Source organism: Numenius arquata, chromosome 16 (genome assembly GCF_964106895.1).
Source record: "Numenius arquata chromosome 16, bNumArq3.hap1.1, whole genome shotgun sequence".
Lineage (NCBI taxonomy): Eukaryota > Metazoa > Chordata > Aves > Charadriiformes > Scolopacidae > Numenius > Numenius arquata.
In genome coordinates, this window is record NC_133591.1 from 5,310,934 (window position 1) to 5,332,205 (window position 21,272).

The following is a 21,272-nucleotide window of genomic DNA, read 5'->3' on the forward strand; positions in this document are numbered from 1 at the left end:
CTTTCATTCCTCATTCGACTCTGGGATATGGGTTGTAACTGGCTGAGTCTCTGAGCTGCCCTGCGGGCTACAAAAGAGCTGAATTTCTGATGCAAAGTAATAAATAACCCAAACCTGTTCTTCCCTTTCAGCATTATGGAGGGGCTTACTCATCCCCGTTTTTGTGGATGACATGTAAGTGATCTGCATCAAGCCACATGCCGTGTCCTGCATTATCAATCTGGCACTGCTGATCCCTACCAGTGCTGCACGACTTATCAACGGCAGCGCAGAAACATCCCTTTGGATTAACCCTCAGCACACATAGTGGCCAAATGGTGCTCACAGTTATCAATTATTATTATATTTTTTTTAATAATTTATCACCAGCACGGTCAGACAGGCGTAACACAGCGGTGGCCTCTGTATTATCTCCAAATATATCATCTGTTCCTCCAGGGGATACGATAACACATTGGCACTGACTACAAAACCGGGCGAAGAGGCGGAATATTTCCAACTTTTTGGTTAAAAATGGAAAGCATAACCCCAGACAGACAGACAGACGGAAGCTGCGTGGCGCTGGCCCGGTGCGTGGCGCTGAGAGAGCGGTGCGGCAGCGAGCGGGGGGGTCTCGGCAGGGGCGAAACACTTACTGTTGGCTATGTTGGAAGCAGTGTAACTGTCTGCCATTCCTGAGACCTGGCTGGCAATGCTGATCTCACTGGCCCTCCGGAAGCCCCTGAACTGAGGGGCTGAAATGGGGGTGGACAGGGACGCGTTTTCCATGAAGACGGCACCATGAGACTGAACAACATCTGCTACAAAGTTGAAACAGGGAAATCAAATTATTAGACCAACAGACAGAGGCTGGGCAAGATGAACTCGAGGGGAGGAAGGAGGCAAACAAGGCTGGTAGATGCAAAAACCTTTCAGAACTGATCGGAATGAAAAAAAAAACACATTTCATCAGAGCTCTGGTTTGAGAAGAAAGCAAACACCACAGCAGGCAAAGAGACATGTGGCTGGAGGAGCAGTCTTTGATTGAGAGAAGCAAAATAAGTAGCTCAAAAACCAAATCCAAAACCCCAAAGAAAAATCCAGGCAGACTTGTTCAAGCAGCAATAACAGAAGCATGTGTCATACATACAGATGTGAATATACGCAACTTCATATATTCACATCCAGACAAAATAACCAAGGTAAGGAGAACAACAAACAACCTTAGAAAGGGGATATTTGTTCTCTTGAAACATTTAGACTTAAATTAATATCTCCAAGCGTTAATGCCAAAAAAAAAAAAAAAAAAAAAAAAAGAAAACATTTTCATGCCTGGCAGGGACTAAATTTGAACTTGTATTTTATTGCTAATGGATACAGCCAACACTCGTTAAACTAAAGTAAGGGCTATTGAAAGAAAGGAGTCTGGTGCTGAGCACTTACATCTCCAATCGGTGTTGGCGGATCGGGGAGCGCTCAGTCTCTGTGAAAACAGAGCTTCTTTTGTACAACGTGCAAGTCTGGATTTTTAGATCCCAACCTGAGGTTTACCAAGTGTGGCCTAACCCTTTAGTACATAAATACAGAAATGTAGGATTTAAAGTCATGCTCACATGGACCTTATACATGTATTGGAGGGAAATGGACCTAATATGTTCTTGACTGGCAAACCGAGAGATGCTGAAAGTCACGATAAAATCTCTGCATTTCAGTTTTCTCTCCTCTGTGGATGCTATGAAGCCGAATTACGCGTCTGCAAGATACCCCAAGATCCTGCACTGCAGAGGGTTTGTAATGCCAATACCAAGTACTTCACAGCAGGCAGCACCGGTATGACTCTGACATGCAAAAGCAAAGCTACTTACTATTGTTTTAACATTGCCCATCTCTGCTGTACCTGAGGAGCAGCACCCGAACTTTATTCCCAGGGATCAGACAGGGCACGGGTGTGCGCCCAGCCAGGCAGCAGATGCCACAGGGAATGCAGGTACGTTACTCCCACACACCAACATCCTCTGCCTATTTCAGCCAGTTTAGATATCCTTGGATTTCATCCCAGTATGTGGTTGACACAGGGAGTTGTTTTGGCAACTGGTTTATTTTAATATCGATCTTTTTCGCTTGCGGCTACTGATTTGCTTCCTCTGATCTCTCAGTTCACAGCAGCAGTGTCTGTGCCCACACAAATCCTGCTGCAGCACAGGGAAAGGGAACGTATGAAGCAGAAAATGTGTAGCTAAGAGTCGGTAAAAGAGTTCTGTTCTCTGCAGGGAAAATCAGGCCACAAGCTGCTCTGTGTAAAAGCTTCGTGGACTGCAAGATCTGAGCCCTAGCGGGAGCCTGACCTGATGATGAGCTGCACACACTGCCCACGTTGTGCCTGAAAGGCCATTACTAGCATCACTTTCTCAGCACTTTCCTCCTCTTTTCACCTTGCCTTGAGCTGCTGGCTGTCAAGACTGCTACCAGTATCTGCAATCCAGCCAGCCTCACCAGGCCAGCATGGCTTTCTTACTGCAGAAAGCACCAGCACAAGCAAGAGGAGACCATTCAAGCAGAGGCTGTACTCAGAGAACATGAGCCAGAAGCTGCGTTCAACCCCACAAAGGTTTCAAGGGTAAAGGGTCTCATTCCCATTGCTGTATGACCTGGGACAACCCTCTCATCTCTTCCCTGGTTACCCCTTCCTCTCCTTTCCCTTGTTTATACAGACTGTGAGATCCTTCTGCAATTTTACCCCTGTGCCCCGAAAGAGCTGTAACACAGATGACGACCATCAGCTTTCCCTGAACTTGGTCAGATGCAATGAGAGGTTTGGCTTTCTCTGCACTAGGAAAAATGCCAGGTTCAGGTTTAACTAACACCTACCAGCGAAGCCTGAACTTCTTCCTCTCCCTTAAATATAAAACATCTGTGGTTTGAATTAGGAAGCAGCTGGAAGGCACACTAATGAGTGTTACAGCAATGCTACACAAGAGAAAAGGCTGGGCCAAATGTGGTGCTGCCTGGGTGGATCATGGCTCCAGCTCCATTAGTGTGTCATCACTTAGCTCTGCCTGAATTTTATCTCCTTTTCAAGAGCTCAGAAAGTGGAAAGAGAATAAAGGAAGAAACAGTGGTATTTTGGGCTTGCTCTTTTTAGTCAGTCTCGCTTTCCTGGGCCTGACTGGGGATTTTTGAATACAATGAGTCTGAAGCAAAAAAACCCCAACCTCAACAGCCCTTCCAACACCATCCTAGCTAGCATCACCAAAGGAGTAATTTTCAGTCCTATAAAAGCCTAAACTGTTTTAGTGCCACTGAACTATTGCCTGTGTTGGTGGCAGGAGTCTGTTCTGCAGGGGATGAAGTGCTCACTCCCACACTCCTTCCCGCTCGGGTTGCTCTCATGTTCCTCCCTTTTTCCAAGCTACACGCCCTGAAAAAGGACAGTTTCTAAGAAAAACAAGGGCCCGGAAAAGGCAGGGCAGGAAGCAGAGACAGAAAACCTGTTTTATGCATTACTGCCCTTTCAGCCAAGCTTCCTCGACTTCGAAGCTGCAGCGACAGCAACTTCCAGATGAAACCCTGGGACTCGAGTCAAAAAAAAAACCCCTAATAACGTATTTCCTTAACTCCATGTATTCTTTGCACCAAATCCCTTGTACATCACTACTCTCACCAATTTTGAAACCAAGGGGGCTTTCTTAGGGAGTGCAGGGACCAGGCTGAGATGTCACAGGTGCTGCCACACCAGCACAGACTGACCCCAGCACTGCAACCGCCCCGGCTCCTAAAGGGCCACGTCTTCTGCACTGCAGAGGTGACATTCCCGGCCACAACTCAGGTCCTGAGGTTTTTCAGGCAAGCACTTTGAGCCCTGGGTGAAGTCGGATGGCTGGACCAGGACCAGCAGTAGCAAGTCTTTCATCAAGATTAGAATCATAGAATGATCAGCTGTTCATTTAGGTCACCAGATAAGGACAGAGGTGTCCCCGGTCTACTGCACTGTTCGAAATGTACTTTGTACTGTGTCCGAAGGCAGACTTTATCAGAATGAGGAAGCTTCAGGAAGAAGAGTCCTGGCTGGAGTGTTGCCCTGGCACCCTCTCTCCCAGCAAAGGACCTGCCGCTGCTGGACCAGCAGCAGCACACGTTGGGCCAGTGCAACGAACCGAGATTTAACTGCGCTGCCAGAAGAGGTGACATAAGAAGCAAAATCCCTTTTTTTTTTTTTTTGCCTAGCTATGGTTCTTTAATACTCATTTTAGTGCTGTGCCTTTTCATTTATGGACTCGTTTGTCAATGTTCTTACTAATTGTTTCCCACTAAGCGAGCGGCACTGGGCCATTCTCCTAATGTACTGCTGGCACTGAGTTAAGTCCTTGGGGTATGTGAATGGCAGATTTCAATATGGGCTATTTGCAGGCTGAGCTGTGGCACTGAAGCAGGAAATACTGAAAGCAATCAAAACCATGTAAAGTTCAATAAAAATAATAATAAAAAAAATAAATAGAAAAGCCAGCCAGCGGCTCAGCACGGGCCAGACCCTGCTTGCACTGGAGTCACTGGTCAGCGCTGGGCACTCTGCAGTCACTACCCTGAGATCAAGAGCAACATAGATTTCTGTTGTCCATAAGTTTTTATGGTTCTGGAAATTTCCTGCAGTCCAGTGGCTGAACTGAGTGGGATTCAGCACTTGCTACAGTCAAGCCAGGCACTGCTTGGCCATATTGTGCTCTTGACACACAAGGTAAAAAGCAGAGAAGCTTCTAAGAGCTCTGTCCTGACAGCAGGAAATATCAGATGATGGCTAAATGGCGTTTCATCAGTGACCTCCAAAGCGATTAATTAATAGTACCAGATCCTTTCCCTCTGCTTTGTTACAGAACATCACAGCACAGGCAACATGGCAGCTGCATACCTAAAAATCATCTACATCTTCAAAAGACAAAGGGAGAGACTGGAATAGTCAGCAATGTTGCCATCCTGTATGACCACATAACGTGCCGGACTGCTCATAAACAGCAAGGGTCAGCTTGTCAAAAACAAGGCAGCAGAACCAAGCTCTCAATGAAAAACACTGAAAAAGGGGTGAGAATGGGCAAGTAAGACACATGGGGAAGAGGAAACTAAAACAAAGTCAAGACTCATTAAAATCACAGATGTAGCACCAGCCACAACCAGAATAAATGAGGCCATGCAGCATTTATGATGGAAAATACGGCAAAACAAATGCATCAAACTTTGCTTTTAAGGCAGAAGTCGAGAAATTAATTTTAAAAAGCCAACGTGTATAGCCACCTTGGGGTCTGAAAGCCTCATTCACTGTATTCAGCAGAGCCACAAGGAGTGTCCAAATGTAAAATACTCAAATGGAAAAAAATCTGTTTTGACATTAATTAGACTTCTGGCCACGGTGCAGTGTAGCTGACTGCTGGGGAGACACATACTACAGACGACCTACCCGTTCCCAGGGAATCCTGCACACGGTGTATACCACACGAGCAGGTCCACCCAGGGGCTGTCTCACTGTGCCAAAGAGGCTTCTCTTTCCAGCAGCACAGCCACCACAGCTGGAAAAACGCAAGTACGTGGCAGCAGTCTCCCCTTCCAGCATCAACACCGGAACGGGACAGAGTTTGTTAATTCCAACTCATTCTTTGCACGGTGGGTCTCCCAGACCGGGTATACCCAAGTACGATCCCAAGTGGTTATTTCATGTGGCACAGCCTGAGACACAGCATGAAGATTTCAACTCCAGGAGGCAACAGTATGATCTCCAAAAAGCACCCCAAGTACCCAACACCATAGACAATACGAAAGTGTAGATTACACACACTCAGCAAAACCAGCACTTTTATTGGAAACATCTTGCCAATTCAGTACGGGGACGGGGATACTTGTTTCCATGAAGCTGTCCTGGTGCTGGAGAGCACCCAGAGGGCTACTTTCCATGAGGAGGATGGGATTGTTCTGGATTGTCTCAACTAGAAGCAGATGGGAAAAAAAAAACAGAACAGAAGGACAAAGAACAACAGACATGTGGCCACAAAGTGTTAACATACAAACAGTTACAACTGAGTACTTCAACTATGAGCCTTCAATGAAAGGACAACCTTCAAATAAGAGTAAAAGAAACAAAACATGGGTGACTTTCCAAATAGACTCACATCAGAGAGATTAACTGGTAGCAGAGGAGAGCACAACAATGGCATTTCAACAACAAAAGGAAACGGAGTCCTCTTAACCAGCTTCTCCAATGAGCCAAATCCATAAATATCCAGCAGATCCAGAGAAATCTTTTTACTTCGTGGAAAAAAAAAAAGTACGCTCTCAGGAGAGATTTACTTGAATCAGACTCGGAGCCTACACAGTGCAACGCACAGGGGTAAGCAAGGATGTGAATTTGATTTCACTCTGCAAGTTGGTTATAATGAAAGAGGGAACCAACATTTAGTACGGATGGGAAAACAGAAAAAAAAAAAAAGTCTAAGAGGCCTTCTGAATCGTGGACTTTAAATAAGCTTGCTATCTGCATGAGGAAATATGCACAAGCAGCATTACAGAAGGTTTTGTACATAACTAATTATAATTGAGCACCTGAATTTTACGTGATCACCAAATCATATAGCTTAATTATAGCAGCAATTAACTCTTCTGGAGCGCCCTACAGTGAACACTAACTTCAGTAGCAACTTTGCAAATCATGGTTAGAACAGTCCTTCTGGGTAATGTGTAAATCACAACGCTGAAATTTTGACCCTAATGGAAAGGAATAGCCTGTTATTTTATGATAGGCAAATGAAGGGGCTTTGTTTTACACAAGAAGAGAATTTAAAGCTGCCTTTTCGACAGTTTAATTCATCACAGCAGAGCAGCACCTCTTAAAATAACAAGGCTCAAACCTGGAGAGGGTTTTGAAATCACTCTATCCTTCTTATAGTTGAGCTAATTGCTGTTTAACTCCTCTCCACTACATCGCAAGTGTCTCTCTACACACAGGCAACTCAACAAAGGTCTAGGGAGTCACAGCAAACTAATAAGATCCCTGTTGCTGCACAGAATGATAACCAGAACGCAGGTTGCTCAGTGTCAACGGAGCTTCTGCCTCTGGCTTCAGTGAGAACAGGGGATTTGAAACATATTTAAGAGGAATAAGGTAAGAAGTTTAGGTTGGTTTTGGGTGGGTTTTTTTTGGTTTTTTTTTTTTTTTTTTAAGAAGCCACTTGCAGCTGATACCTAGAATATACCCAAAAAGCAAATTGCTTTTCAAGTTGCTATAGATTCCCTGAGCTGTTGTAACTGGACTGCGTACAAATGTAATTGTGGGTGGATCCATTTTTAAAAAGTGTTGCAGCAAGATCTTTGCTAAATTTGACGAGTGGGGCCTGCAGAAAAGTATTTTATTCGCTTTATTAAACTTAGGGTTTAGTTTATATCCATTTAACAAATCAGACCTCCAGATTCAGCAATTACAGTACAATCTTCAAAGATACTGCTACACAGCAGACCACTGCTTTGCATTTTCAATTTAAAAGTGATGCAGAGTATCACCTGAATTATTCAGCTCTAGATATATATTCCTCTTCATTTAGTCCTGGATGATTCAAATATTAAACAAATGAAAAGCTACCAGAGCTTTTGGGAAAAAACCCAACAACCAAATCCCAATCTTTCTGGCTGGTGGCTTTGATATTCTACTCTGGTTTGCCAGCATGACTTCCTGGGTGCTGAGGTCTAGCTTTATAGTAGTGAATCTTAGTTGTAATGTTGATTTAAGTAGCTATTGACTAACAACCTCTAACAAGGGAAAAATTCTGGTGCAATTGTTCTTCCTGCCCCAAAGCCTTGACCCTGCGGGGAACCAAAGCTTTAGGTGAAGCAGAAAGGTCAAATTTAGTTCTGCACAGCAAGGGGATGAGTTTCCCCGAGAGCTCCTTGCAATGAGAGCCTGCACTGAAATGGCAACAGACCATGAGAGTCTTGGCACAGAAGTGAGGTGAAGATGGCAGGAAATATAATTTATTTTACTAGATCAACTGCAAGAGCACTGATGCAATGGGAGCTGAGGCAGGGCATGGTCAGGACACAGTTGTTTCAAATGCAACCCAATAAGACAAAAGGGCATGCACACAGCCATTTCAGACTTCGTTACTGCTGCAATTGGGGTAGAGCAAGTGAAGAGGCCACTGATGGCAGAGGAATCCTAGGTATGCTAAGATGAGACAAAACGTCTCATTGGCAAGGGCAAGGTACTGTCACCGGCCCACCAATCTGCAGTAGCCTGTCCCATGAAAAAGCACACGTTGCAACCAAGTAAATCATCTCATTATCTCACTGTTGACTCTGCTCCTTCCAGTCTTCCCTGGCCCTCCAAATATCAAAGTCCTAAACTCAGCTAAGTTAATCATGTTTCATTTAGTCCCAACCACAAGCACCAGCTTGGGTGTAAAACAGGGACCTCTGCAGAGAGGTCACCACATCATGACTCTCAGCAGCTGATGGCCTTTGTGTGACAAATGAAGGGCGTATGGGTCACAAGGCACTGATTTTGTTACAATAAAACTACTTTTCTGGAAAATTGGGAATAAAGCTAACATTATAGGGCCAATTCGCTTTCTTGTCATTCCCAATTGCTTTGATAATTTAATGTAAAGTGTGGATATAACCCTTCAGACAGCTAATATGGATCCAAAGTGACTTACCCAGAACAGCAGAGTTGCCATCACCCAGCGGAAACCTCTGGTAACGGGGAATATTAAAGGGGGGCAAAAGGTAAAACTTCCTCTCCAGAAGAGGCTCGAGACGTGAAGCAGATGGGTCTGCAGGGTGGAACAGGTTATAGACCTGCTGACAAGCTGGTCTGAGCTGAAAGACTAAAAAGATGGAGAAGAAAAAACTCTCAGGCATCAAAAGGTTTTTTATTAGATTATTGTACATATTTGTCTGTAAAAAGGACAACTGTTGGGTTAAAAAAAGCACTAAAGATTTATCATCTCACTCATCTTCCAGTCTAGTCAGTTGAAACAATTTATCACAATATTTATAGACTCAAAAATCACACAGTATTTTTAATGTTTGGAAGTACATTGCAAATAAATTGTATAATCAGTATGGGCTAGAGCACACAGTGATCTGCCTCCTTATGATGCAATAAATATTATATATAGATGCTTGGTTTTTACCAGTTTGTCTCATCAGAATACTGTATTTGTAACAGGAGGTGCTTACACCATCCATTAAGTGAGCTCAGCAGTTTACATTAGGACTTACTGTCAAGAGCTGGAATGACAGTTTTTCGCAGTGCGAGAACCAGACCCAAGGGTGAACCAAAGAGGAAGAAGTCAGTGATCTCAAATTCAAACTTTCCGATATTTCCTCCATCCAACATAGTAGAGCTACTAGATCGCCTGGATCCTGGGTCGTTTTTCAGCACACTAGAATGTAAACTGGGACAAGAACAGAAAATAAAGTAAAATTTTTTTTTCATCCTGTTCTTTCTTAATTGAAGGCCAGTAAGTGATTGACAGTGAATATAATTTCTACCTCTTTAGTGAAGGGACTGTGCCAATCAACCCACCGTGCCTCAGTATTGTAGTTTTACTGGCCAGTAAAACGTCCCCCCAGTTACCCCATTACATTGGCATAATTTAGACTGTACAAACCTAAGCTTCAAGTGGGTTCATTTACACACTCCTATCTCCTCAAAATAGTTTTTCTTTGAGGAGTCAAAATCTTGGTAGATGCTAGTAGGATAGTCTTTTGCAAGATGAAATAACCAGCAAGCCAAAATTACTAGAGTAGCAGGGAAAAAAGCAGGTTTACAGTGACTCCATTACACACATTACTGCTATGCTTTCTGGTTGTCAACATTTGAGTTCCTTCCATCACCTCATTCTCAAATGTTACGGAAAGCTGTGCTTACCCATTTCTTCCTCGTGAAAGTAGTTGGACAAATGTTATAGGATTGAAAAAGAAAAAGAAAACAGGAGAGGAGAGACAAAAAGAAAGATCAAAATCTGCAAGAGGGTCTCTAGTATCCTTGTGCACCAAGCTGCACCACAGCTTCCATGCACGTGTAGAGCATTCACTGGGAATGGGAATTTGGGGTAATTAACTCAGTGGCTACAGGGTAAATTGTATTTATCGTGTACCCAGGACTTCTCTTTTCCCCATGAGGCCACATCTGTCAAGTTATTACCAAACTCCTTCTCAATCCCAGCCCAACAACTCCAGGTAACTGTACTTAATATGAGTAATGATACAAAACATGTCTGGCTTTCCCTTCTTCTTTCAAGTGTCAAATCTCTTTGTAGAATTCAACCTGTGTGCAGTGCAGGCTGGGCAATACAGAGGTTTAACACAGAAATTTAGATTCACGTATCACTTAGATACTGAGGAAGAAGCAGCAGGAACTCTTAGATTAAAATCCTGAGAATCCGCCCCCACGTTAGGAAGAGGTGCTTCTTTGCAGTCTACATCTGGGATTAGACAGCGAAATGACAGATGGGTTAACACTAATAACCTGGTTCACAAAAGGGTTTCTGAGATTCTCCTGTTACCACCCAAAAGCATTAAGCTGCAATTTCTTCTGCTCTCCAGGTTCCACAGATTCAGACAGCAGCCTTGCTGGGTTATCATCGTTATAATTAGAAGCAGAGAGTTGAAGACAGAATACCAGCAGTGACTTAACAGGGTGTTTACAAACACTTTAAAAAGCATCTGAACAGGTTCTATAAAATATGTAGGATAAAAGGAAACCACAGCAGTTGGGTTGGATAAAAAGCTTACTGGCCTGGAGTCAGGAATGATGCAAATGCAACAGTCTCTTGCCAGCTGTGGCCCCCAGTCAAAATCCCAGGTGGCCACCAGCACTTGCCATGTCTCTGTATGCAATAGCACTTGTTCATCGAGGCCACTTCTGGAAGCAGCGTGCTGGATGCCCGGCTGGGCAGTGACGTCCCAGCGCTGCTCATGGAAACAGGGCTGCTCGCTCCCCACCATCTGTAGCACCGGAGCAGTTGCTCACACACACTGCTCCTCTGGGACAGCCATTCAATTAAAGAGCAGCTGCAAATACTCACACATTTGAGAAGAAAACTGGGTTTTCCTCGGACTTTGTTTTCCTGCTTTTGCAAATAATGCATTACTGCAGAGACAGCACCTCTGCTGCTCCCAACGGATGCTAAAACAGCTTCTTCTCATGCCGCACTGTCATGTACTCTCTAAAGGTGCACACACGCACGGTACTATTCTCCCAGTTACCAACCGCAGGGAAATAACAACCCTACTTATGCCAGACATACACATCACGGAAAGTCAAAACAGTGATGTCAAAAGTGAGAGGAACGGGAGGTTACAGCGGTGACAGCTAAAATGAGCATGTTCCCATTTTTGTGATGTGAACGAGCTTCCTCGAGATCACGCTGCCAAGACGTGCAACGTTGAAACACATTCAAAAACAAGCCACCTTCAGTGAATCTACAATTATTTTAGCTGACAAGACTGCAATGCATTAAGTGTGCCGTGTGTGAGGAATACGAAGTTATTTAGAACACGTTCAGTTTTGCTGAAGACAGGACAACAACAATCTGATTCAAAGGAAGGCACAAAAGGAAAGGCTATCCTGATGGCAGATGTGTTATGGCAGGATGGGTGCAAGGGGTTTTTGGTGTATTCCACCCATTTCCCACAGCATCTCTTCGTGGGGAATGGAAGAGAATGAGAACACTCGTACCGCTAAGCAATTTGGACAGCTTCTCTCCTTTTACTGGGAACTTGATAGTCTTTTTAGCAATCAAAGAAATGAGAGCCAAGGGGAACTCTGAATCCGTCATGCTCCAAGCAACCTACAGTGCCCTGTTCTCCCTTTAAAAAGCAGCAGATGTACTGTGTGCATTAATTAAACAAGAGCTTATGGATTTCAGAAGCAAATCAACTCATTTACAATAATACAAGTACAGCACAGCCAGAAATAATGTAGTTGTGCAGAAGGACTGAATTTAAAAATAAATGTGTGATTGTAATCTCCAGATGCTGCTCTGGCTTGCTGGGCATTATCCCAGGGAAGCGGGTAGGTCTGATACATGAATAAAAATGAGTGTCTTTGGCACAAGCCGAAATCTGCAATCGGAGAGAAAGGCCCCCGTATGCCAGGTTGCCTGTCTGCTCTGCCCATTAGGAAAACTTGGCTCTGTTTTGCCAATCTCCTGCACGAAGCCGTGTCACATCAGGGCTTGGTTTTCATATGGGAAAATCATTACTTAGTGACAGAGAGGCTGAAGGGGCATTCTGCTGATGACTGCGCTGCTCGGTAATGATGGCTGTAAGCACAAGGTCCAGGGACGTGTCCGGGTGTGACACCCTGCCCTCACGCAAGAGGGGAAGAGGTGAATCACTGCACCCCAGCCTCCCTTGCACCGCGGAGCTGAGAGGGAGAAGTGTTCATACAGCAGCTTCAACCTGCCCCTTTCCCCGAGGGAATCTTCCTCTTGAGGTGTGTGAAGAGACTAATTTTTGACACGAGGTCTAAAGGTAGAATAAAAAAAAAAAATAACACTCTAAAAGTAAAGATGTACCAATCCATCAGCGCACCAAACACTGACAGCCCTTGCCAAGGACCTCCAAGTGCTTCATGTTTGGAGCAGGCACAATCCTTCAGAGATGGAGTAGGAAGGACCAGGACAAAGCTATCCGAAACGAACTGTGCAATCCATTATCCACATCAGGCCCAGCGCTTATTCTGAACTAGATGTCAAACTGCAGCAAGACTGCAGCCCACTTTTCTTAGCTCAGTCCATGCCCCTGAGGTCAAGAACAAGGAGGAGAAAGCGCATGTTTTTGCACGACTAGTATTTTCTCCTGTAATACAGAAGGCTGTTTTGATAAGGTACGAACAAGAGACTGATTGCCTTTTATTTATTAACCTGCTGGAAATAGCTGAGAAGCTTGTTGTGGTTTTTGTAAATGCAGCTGTCTTTCTGAATATAGTATCTCTGGGCACCAACGACATTCACTTTGATACTATCTCCTACAAATCTGTTATAAAAGGAGCCCTGACATGGCAGGACAAGACGAGTCCCTGTGCTGGAGCAATGACTGGAAGTAGCGAAGGAGGGGCAGAAGGGCAGGACAAGCCTTCAACTCGGCACAAGGCAAAAGGAACAGCCTTGGGCACAGTTGCAGTGCAGATAATGGTGTTTGCTGTGGAGGGGACATTGCTCCCCCATACCTGGGACATAGGGGAAGAGGGATTAAGAGGATGCTGCAGTTCGCCTGGACCTGCAGGAGGAAAACATTTAGGCTCCCCAGTTCTGTAGGGTGAAGATGTTTCAGTCAGAAAAAGCCTCCAGGCTTTCAGAAGTAATCACTGAACGATCAGCGGCAATGGAAAGACTGCTATGAAAATTTCATCATTTATGTTAACGGATACGTTCCTCAAAGTTCATTTGAAGCAGCTTAGGAATGTGATACTGGGGGCTTTGATAGCAAGTAACAAATTTGAAACATGACCTTGGTGCAATGGAGCAGCCCTGGCAGGGGACAGAATACAATCCCCCGTCCCTTCTCCGTACAGGGGACTCAGGCTCCTTTGCCAAATAGTCACACTCAGACACAATCCTCACGTGCTGTTGAAGATTGCCCCGTGAACCAGCCAACCAGCTAGGGCTCAGGATGTCTCATCCAGAGCATCCCGCTACCACGACAGCGGAAACCTGCTCCTGCAACAGAAAAGGGCACCGCAACTGAATTTCACGCTTCAACTAGGCTAAACCTAAAGGATACTCGGCTCACCCCCACCTTTCCCAAGAACAGGCCACCCAATTCAGAAATCAGCTTTCAGAGATGCTTTGAAACTAATGCAACACTGGATTCCCAGTTCTGCTTCACCATCTTCCCTCACACTATTTCTACATTTGCTTTATGACCTCCATCCTGCGCTTGCAGCACAGCAAAAAAGCAGTTACCCGATTGCCTCGGCTGTCAGGCAACGGGATGAAGGGCTTCTTGCCATTGTAATACAGATGCAGTAGAGCAGCTGGATTCTCTTGCTGCCACTCAGGAAGAGTGCTTTTAGTTTTTTCGGTTGGTTTTTTTTTTCATATACAGCACACTGAAATCTATACCCCTCTAATCTAAATTAAACACTTTCCTCCGCCTTGCTTATCACAGGATGACAAAGCAACATTCGGGTTCCACAGATGCACCAATCTCAGCTCCAGAATATTGCTGGTTCTGTTCCCTCAAAATCTTACCTTGAAAGAAAGGCTTGATGCTGCTTTATTGTGTCCAGTTCATAGGTTGATGAATCACTCCTTTTTCGTGGCAGCTGCTTCTTTGGATCTTCTCCGTTGCTACGGGGAATATCAATGTTGCTCCTGCTGAGGTGTCTGCTGGCTTCCAGATTAGAGCCACTGGAACAATAGCTGTTGTTCACCGTTATTCCAGGAGACAGAAGGTCAGTATCCTGGGATTTGAAATATACAGATTTAGCACTCTAACAGCTGGATCAAAAATACACCCACATTGTAACTGTCTCCTCCCATCCTTCTTTCTCCATCTACCCCAAAATCCAGTTGAAGGCAATACAGTAGCTCAGACCAAACCACTTCCCAAGGGTGTGGGTGACGTACGTGTAGTGATGCTTCACACCAGAGGGTGAGGCATCCCCATTCAGAACAAATGCATCCAAACTGAGACTCATATACACCTTAAGACACGTTTGCCATTGATAAGAAAGAGAATCTTTGTTGTTTCATGAAAAGACCCTTACTAAAAGCAGGGGCCATGGAGGCGCTGTGGCCAGCAGACCTATTCCCAGCAGACACTGGGAACCAGCATTACCTGGACACTCACAACGCTTCCTCGCCGACTGCTGTTCTGGCTCTCGGACACAGTCTGATTGCTGTAGCATAAGGCATCAAATCCCAGGATTCCTCCAACACAGTCCCCTACCAAGCAGACCTGGAAAGGCAACAGAAACAGGGAAGGAGGAAAAAAAAAGCCCCTTGACTTCAGAGATGACACAGAATGCTGGATTATACCTAGGAAATCTGCAGTAACAGGATGCCCAGTGCTTTCATCAGTAAAACTATTCTGTCAACGAGCATCCACTCATACCCTGCAGACTCTCTTTAGCTAACACAGCTCATGTATTCTGGCCGTCCCCACCAGCCAACTGGAGTGAAGTGAAAGCAACACAGAGCACTGATCATGGCGCTAACTCCAGCCTCAGAAAACCAAGCTTGATTGCCTCCTCGCCAGCTGTCCATGCTACTTCAGGCAAACTTCCCTGTGCTTCTGTTCCCTGAGGAGATAACGCTGTCCTGCCTTCAAGGGTATTGAGCAGACAGGCACAATAAAGGACTGAGAGCCCTGGGTAGGAGAGGGCTGTCCAGGTCCCCAGGCACAGCGCTGGCCGGGAACAAGCTCAGGGTGGATAAATCACACTACATCAGTGCAATGTGACAGCCAGTCCAATAGCTCAAACCTCGTGGGGCGAGAGTCACTTTGCTCACGGAGGCTCAGTCATGGTCTTTTATGGGGTGCAGCAGCTGCGTCATCTCAAAAAAGAAACCCACTTGTGCGACAACTCCAGCATGAGCTGCTGAAGGTCCATTAAAGATGGGAATGCCTAAACAGCCTTGGTTTGCAAAGGGACCAGAGATCGTGCTTAGTAACAAAAGTAGCATTCCTGATTTGGAAAGGTGTGTCATTCTGAAAATTGATTAACTTCACAGCTTTGTAGCTTCATTTCTGAACACAAGCTCAGACTTTGCTTTGAATCCCAAAGGTTCAAGCCAGAGTATAAGCAATAATCTCTCAGAAAGAAAGAAATGGAAGCACAACACTTTCTTATTGCAGCTCAACACTGTCATGTTTCCATCCCTCCTGAGAGATTAATGGAAAAGAGAGCTTCAGAAGGAAATTGCTTCACTTGCTCTTCCTTTCTTTGTGGCTATAAACAGCCTCTGGCTCACCTGGCCGTTGAATGACATGCCCTCCTGGGATCTGATGAACTCGCTGTAGGCCTGGTTGGCTCTGACGATGACTGTGGCTACTGCTTCTTGGTACTGCGGGGACGATGTCGCTAGCAGAGGGAGTGCAGCAAGGGGAATGTGGTCCTGGCTGTTGGACAGGCAGCCTTCATCATAACTATATGGGCTGAGGCTACATAGGGAAAGAGACATTGGAAATATTCAGCCTAACATGCAGTGCATGGAAAACCATTTGCAGACAGTACAGTCAGTATTGCGGCTCATTAAAAAAAAGCCTCAAGATAGAAGGGCTATTTATTCCACTGTGAATGGGTGAGAGCTTAATAAATCTTTCCCTCCCATCAAATGTAAATCTTCAAGGACAACATACTTACATTGACAGAACAACTCTCAGACAAGGAATTAAAGCCTTAGTATTTATTGGATTAATTAGAATAAATCAAATCTCAGAACTCTTGCTGCATGATTACTGTATTCACTGCAGCTAAGTATGAAATCGAGATTGAATGCCTCGCTAGTATATTAATAAGTGCATTCTCAAAGCGTGGTCAGAGCTTTCAATACAACACACAGAACATTTCAGGGATGCAAGAAAAGAAACAAACAAAAAAAAAAAAAAAAAGAGTGAAATTCTGTATGTTTCTCTCCATGACAAAGTAGCATCAACTTACCTGGACACCAGAGAAAATGCTTCAGAGCAGATGGCTGGGCAAGGGACTAGCCTGATGGCAATGTGTCCAAGAGCAGCTGGGTAATGTACCCTCATAACTGTGTCAAACACTGTCGCGATGGTGTTGACATCCCCTTGCTTAGAGCTCTGATCGCCACTTCCCGAGTCCAGGATGTTCCCTCCGTGGAGTACCAAGAGGAGGACATGGATTTTGCTCGGCTGCATTAATGGCTGCACGGATTCATCCTAGGTGGGAACAAAAGAGAGCACAGTAGAAAGGCTTATTTTGCAAAGAGATTATATTTGGTCCAAGTGTATTTTTTGCAAATTTCGTAATTTTTTCTCTCCCAAGCTCACGTATGGTGTGTACAATAAACACACTATCCACGTCAAGTCCAGTCAGGGATGAGGCAAACCACAACCTGTAAAACAAGGTATTTCCAGCAGAAACAGTATTAGCCATGATACAAGGCCTTGGCACCCCCCATCTAGAAGGCTGAGTTCAGTTTGGGCCATCTCCTCACAAAGATAATGGCAGTGCGAGAAGGACCACATAAGGACAGAGACCGTAAGAGTTCAGCTTGATTTGTTTCGCAAAGCTACCCAAGAATGAAATGGCTGCTCTCAAATGCAGTGAAGATGAGTAAAAAAAGGTAGGGAAGGAAGAGAGGCACTTAAATCAAATGACAGTGCAGGTGCGAGTGCAAGAGTCTAAACTTCCATGTCTCTCATCCTGCACACGTGCGTGCACAAACGCACACACACGGCCTCACTGTGACTGTCCTCAGCAGAGGGAATGCTGAAAGTTAAAAAGAAAAAATTGCATAAAATTGTAACCAGGTAAAACATGGCAGCAGTAAAGACATTACTTGTGTGCATTAGGGTGGAAAAATAAAGAAATAAAAGATGGGTGTTGCTTTCTGTTGGGGTGCTGAGCTCAGCTGCAGCAGTCAACAGTAAAACACAATCAGCAAAATTAACAGAACAAGGTCAAACAGGTCAGCAAGTGGCAAGTTACTGGGGAAAGAAGTTGTGGAAAGAAATCAGTCATTGCGTCTGCTTGCCTACCACAGAAGTTATAAATAAGACTCTAGATTTGCTTATACTGTTGCAAAAGAGGAACTGAAGAGAAAAAACTTCAAGACCTCATGACCCAAGGACTGGCCAACATCTGGCTCGGAGACTGCTGCATGAACACAGTAAAGGCTTTTACTTTGGTTGTCCAGGTCATTTGTGTATTATGTTGAAGCAATTCCTTGCCTGAACAGACAGGCTGTAGTTTGGGGGAAGGAGAAAATTGTATCTGAACTCCAGAGTGGGTTATCGTTAACAGAACAGCTGTGAGCCCAATCCTGATGCCCCAGGAGAAGGTACAAGAGCATCCATTTTCACTGGTCGCATATAATAAAAAATGTAGCATGTAACTATTTTTAATATCTATTCATTACCAGGTCTTTCACTGGTTATGGCTCCCACATGGACTCCAATCCCCCACCCCAACACCTCTGAGATACATGAAAGCAGGCACTGATCTTTCCTCCTGTGCCTTATCCCTTGCGCGAGCAGAACATTCTGGGCAATTCCCTGTAGAGCCAGAGGGGGTGTGGAAGGGATGGAGGGCAGCAGTATTTTTCCATTTGGCAAATTTTTCTCATTTTAGCATCTTTAGTCACCTGTTGTCCTTTGAGCAGTGATTGAGCCCCTGACAAGCCTGCTGGTGGGAGGGAAGCATGCCCAGGCACACATTAGCAACCTAACAACTAGCTTACACTTTTACCAGATAATGTTAAAGCATGTCTTAATACACAGCCCACCAGAAATATTAAAATTCACATCCAAGTCCGTAATAAAGATTTTTCAGACCTCCTGCATAAGAATGGCCTTTAATTATTTAGTACCATTACACTGTATTAATGCCTGCTCTTTAAACCTTCTCCGATTCCAGTTTACAGCGCCTGCAAGGTGAACTTTTGCCTGGCTGGAGGCATGGGAGGAGCTCTCTCAGCATCTCAGCGCTACTTTTGCTTTCAGACAAATGTTTTAAGTGCTCATTTGGAGAACAACATGAGTCACCAAGCTCAAGTCATCCAGAGGTGTATCAGCAGTCATTCAGAGGCGCCCTTTCCCTTTCAGTTCATTAACCTCTGCTTTTGAAGGAAGTGGGGAACATGCAAGCAACTGCTGGTTAGTTTAGGGGTGGAGGTGGCTATTTAGAACTTTCTTGTAAGACCTGGAGTCTCTTAAGATGCCCGATTCTTGAACTACCTTTTGGTGATGGGTGCTCTTAATGGGAAAATCCCTGCAATGGTGGCTAGGAATTTCATACTGTTGTAGTAGACTAATTGTGAACAAGTACAAATAATTGTCTTTTTCATCTCTCTTTGAAATTTGTCCTTCTAAAATGAAGGCAGAAACATGGGGGAGTTGAGTTTGTACAGCTCTCTGAAGATGACAATAAGTTCTCCACACCACCTTGAGCTCTAAGAGAAATCTTAGGGCTGTGACTCGCTTATCTTGAAGTGGCGAGAGCCGTTCCCATCCCCAGCCACACACCCTCCCCTTGGCCTTTGAGCTCTCAGTCTATTATGAAAAAGCCAAACCACCATGAACTTACAGCCTGGCACACAGAGCAATACTAAAACCATGCTCACGGTCTTTGACAGACCACGGCATAACTTAGGCACTCTGCAAGCAGCTACATCATCTCTGCAGAACAGACAGGCAGATGCTTTAAGGGCAGGATGAGTACAGCCACTCCAAGACACGGTGTCTCACTAGGACACCGAGTTGCAAAAGCCTGTAAAAGTCTAGAAAACCAGGGTGGGTGGGCATTTATTATTTTGTCCAGAGCGCTGACACAAGCTATGCTGTAACTGGTTTCCAAACAAGACCCTTAGCAGCTCTGCAGAGTGGGGCTACAGCCGAGCTGTGTCCCTTTGTCCCACGTCCACGCCAGCTCATTCGGCATTAGCAGGAGAGCTCTGCCCAGCGCTGCCTCAGGCAGCAGTTATCCCCACAGGATTAGGATTTTTTCCAGCTGGATACCTGACACTGCCTGCAAACTACAGAGCGTTTTCTATATGATGTTCTAAAGATGGGTGAAATAATCCCTTAAACCTGACCCTGAAGCACACAGCATGCTGGTGTGGCTCTGAACGACACATGAAGACAATACACAACTCACAGCAAAGGGTTTACCCCATTTACCACAAACAGACACCTCCCAGCAACAAAGGATGTCCTTACAAGAAACTGAAGCACTTACTTCAATGATGCTGAGCCTCTCCACGCTGGAGCCAACGTGGTACTCTGCTGATGTCTCATGATACAAGTCACCTGGAAGCACAGAGGTTTAAAACATCAGCACTTCAAGATGCTGTTTGGCAAAGACACTCTTCCATAAAGACACTGTTTGTGCCAATGCCCCCCAGCCTCTTCTGCCTCACATCTCCTTAATTATTTCATCAAATTGCTCTCTCCCTCCCACCTCTTCCCACCTGAGAAGCTTGGGCAATGTTGGGTCACTTATTTTCCAGCAATTTCTCATAACCTTGGGAAGCGCCGAGGACATTAGCGAGCTCTTCTCTCATTACAAGGACCCAGTATCCCTGCTTTATTAAGCATGGCAACAATGGGAAATCCCTGCACAATTGTCAGAAATGATCGGTTTGCAGGAAAATAAAAGGAATTGCTTGAACTGTGCTGGGGTAGCAGAGATTTGATGTGTTCATATGCCTGTGCTTACACAGACCAACTTTGTACCAGAAAGCCTAAGTGTCATCTTCCACCGTGCTGCTACATGAATCGATCTGGCTGAGAAGCCAGCTTCCTTTCAAAATTTCATAACGATGAGGAGAAAATAAAACCAAGGCAGATATAGACAAGATCAAAGGATGGAGTAAGAAGAAAGAAGAGCCAGGAGAATTTCAAGTAATTCAAGACGGAGCTGGAATATTTCATCATTATATGAGAGAATCCTGGCTGTCGCACAGAGGAGCCTACCCAATGAGGAAAAGAAAAGAGAATCAAGAGCTACCCCAGCTCCCACTAGGCAATTCTTTTTCAGCAGTACTGGCCAGTCATCTTTATGCTCTGTCTCAGCTTCTCCTTTTGTGAGATGAAGATAACAAGTTTTACATTTTCCAGAATGTGGCTGTAACAATTACCTGGAAATACTGTAAAATATCACATGCAGTTTTTACTTAAAAAAAAATAATATAAAATTACCCTGGACATCATCGCATTCGGGGGTTTCAATTTTATCCATCAGATCATTGGAACTCCATTTGGTTATTTCTTTCGGGAACATTTCCTCATTGTCAGACAAGTCCTCTTTAAAAAACAGATTTTTTGAGAGTCACACACACACAAATATGTATACAGACAAGAGCACAGAACAGAATTTTAAATAAAACTAAGGCCCCCATAACTCCATGTAATCTTATAAACATTTGAGTGGCTTAAGTCATAATAAAACATTATACTTTACCAGCTTTTGTTATATAGAAATCAAAGCACCTTTTGAAAAGTTAAAAAAATGTTGTAGTTGCATGTTTTTAACAAACAAAACACCTAAAGGCATGGAAAAAATAACATGGATTTTTAATGCCACCATTTCAGGTACCAAGTTTGATGTCTGTCTT

The 21,272-nt window shown here is 44.6% G+C and overlaps 1 protein-coding gene across 4 annotated transcripts in view; it reads right to left on the reverse strand.

Moving 5' to 3' along the window:
• Positions 1 to 21,272, reverse strand: part of PITPNM2 (phosphatidylinositol transfer protein membrane associated 2) — a 66,803-nt gene that overhangs the window by 11,716 nt on the left and 33,815 nt on the right. For 2 of the 4 annotated variants that reach the window (XM_074159644.1, XM_074159645.1), the window contains exons 7-16: positions 20,857 to 20,961; positions 19,895 to 19,965; positions 16,631 to 16,875; positions 15,942 to 16,131; positions 14,806 to 14,925; positions 14,217 to 14,428; positions 9,235 to 9,410; positions 8,667 to 8,837; positions 5,799 to 5,948; positions 636 to 800 (exon numbers count right to left, since the gene is read on the reverse strand). In XM_074159644.1, coding sequence (XP_074015745.1) covers positions 636 to 800; positions 5,799 to 5,948; positions 8,667 to 8,837; positions 9,235 to 9,410; positions 14,217 to 14,428; positions 14,806 to 14,925; positions 15,942 to 16,131; positions 16,631 to 16,875; positions 19,895 to 19,965; positions 20,857 to 20,961 — 1,605 coding nt within the window. The remainder of the gene's footprint in view (positions 1 to 635; positions 801 to 5,798; positions 5,949 to 8,666; positions 8,838 to 9,234; positions 9,411 to 14,216; positions 14,429 to 14,805; positions 14,926 to 15,941; positions 16,132 to 16,630; positions 16,876 to 19,894; positions 19,966 to 20,856; positions 20,962 to 21,272) is intronic. The other 2 variants (XM_074159647.1, XM_074159646.1) reach the window with 2 other exon arrangements.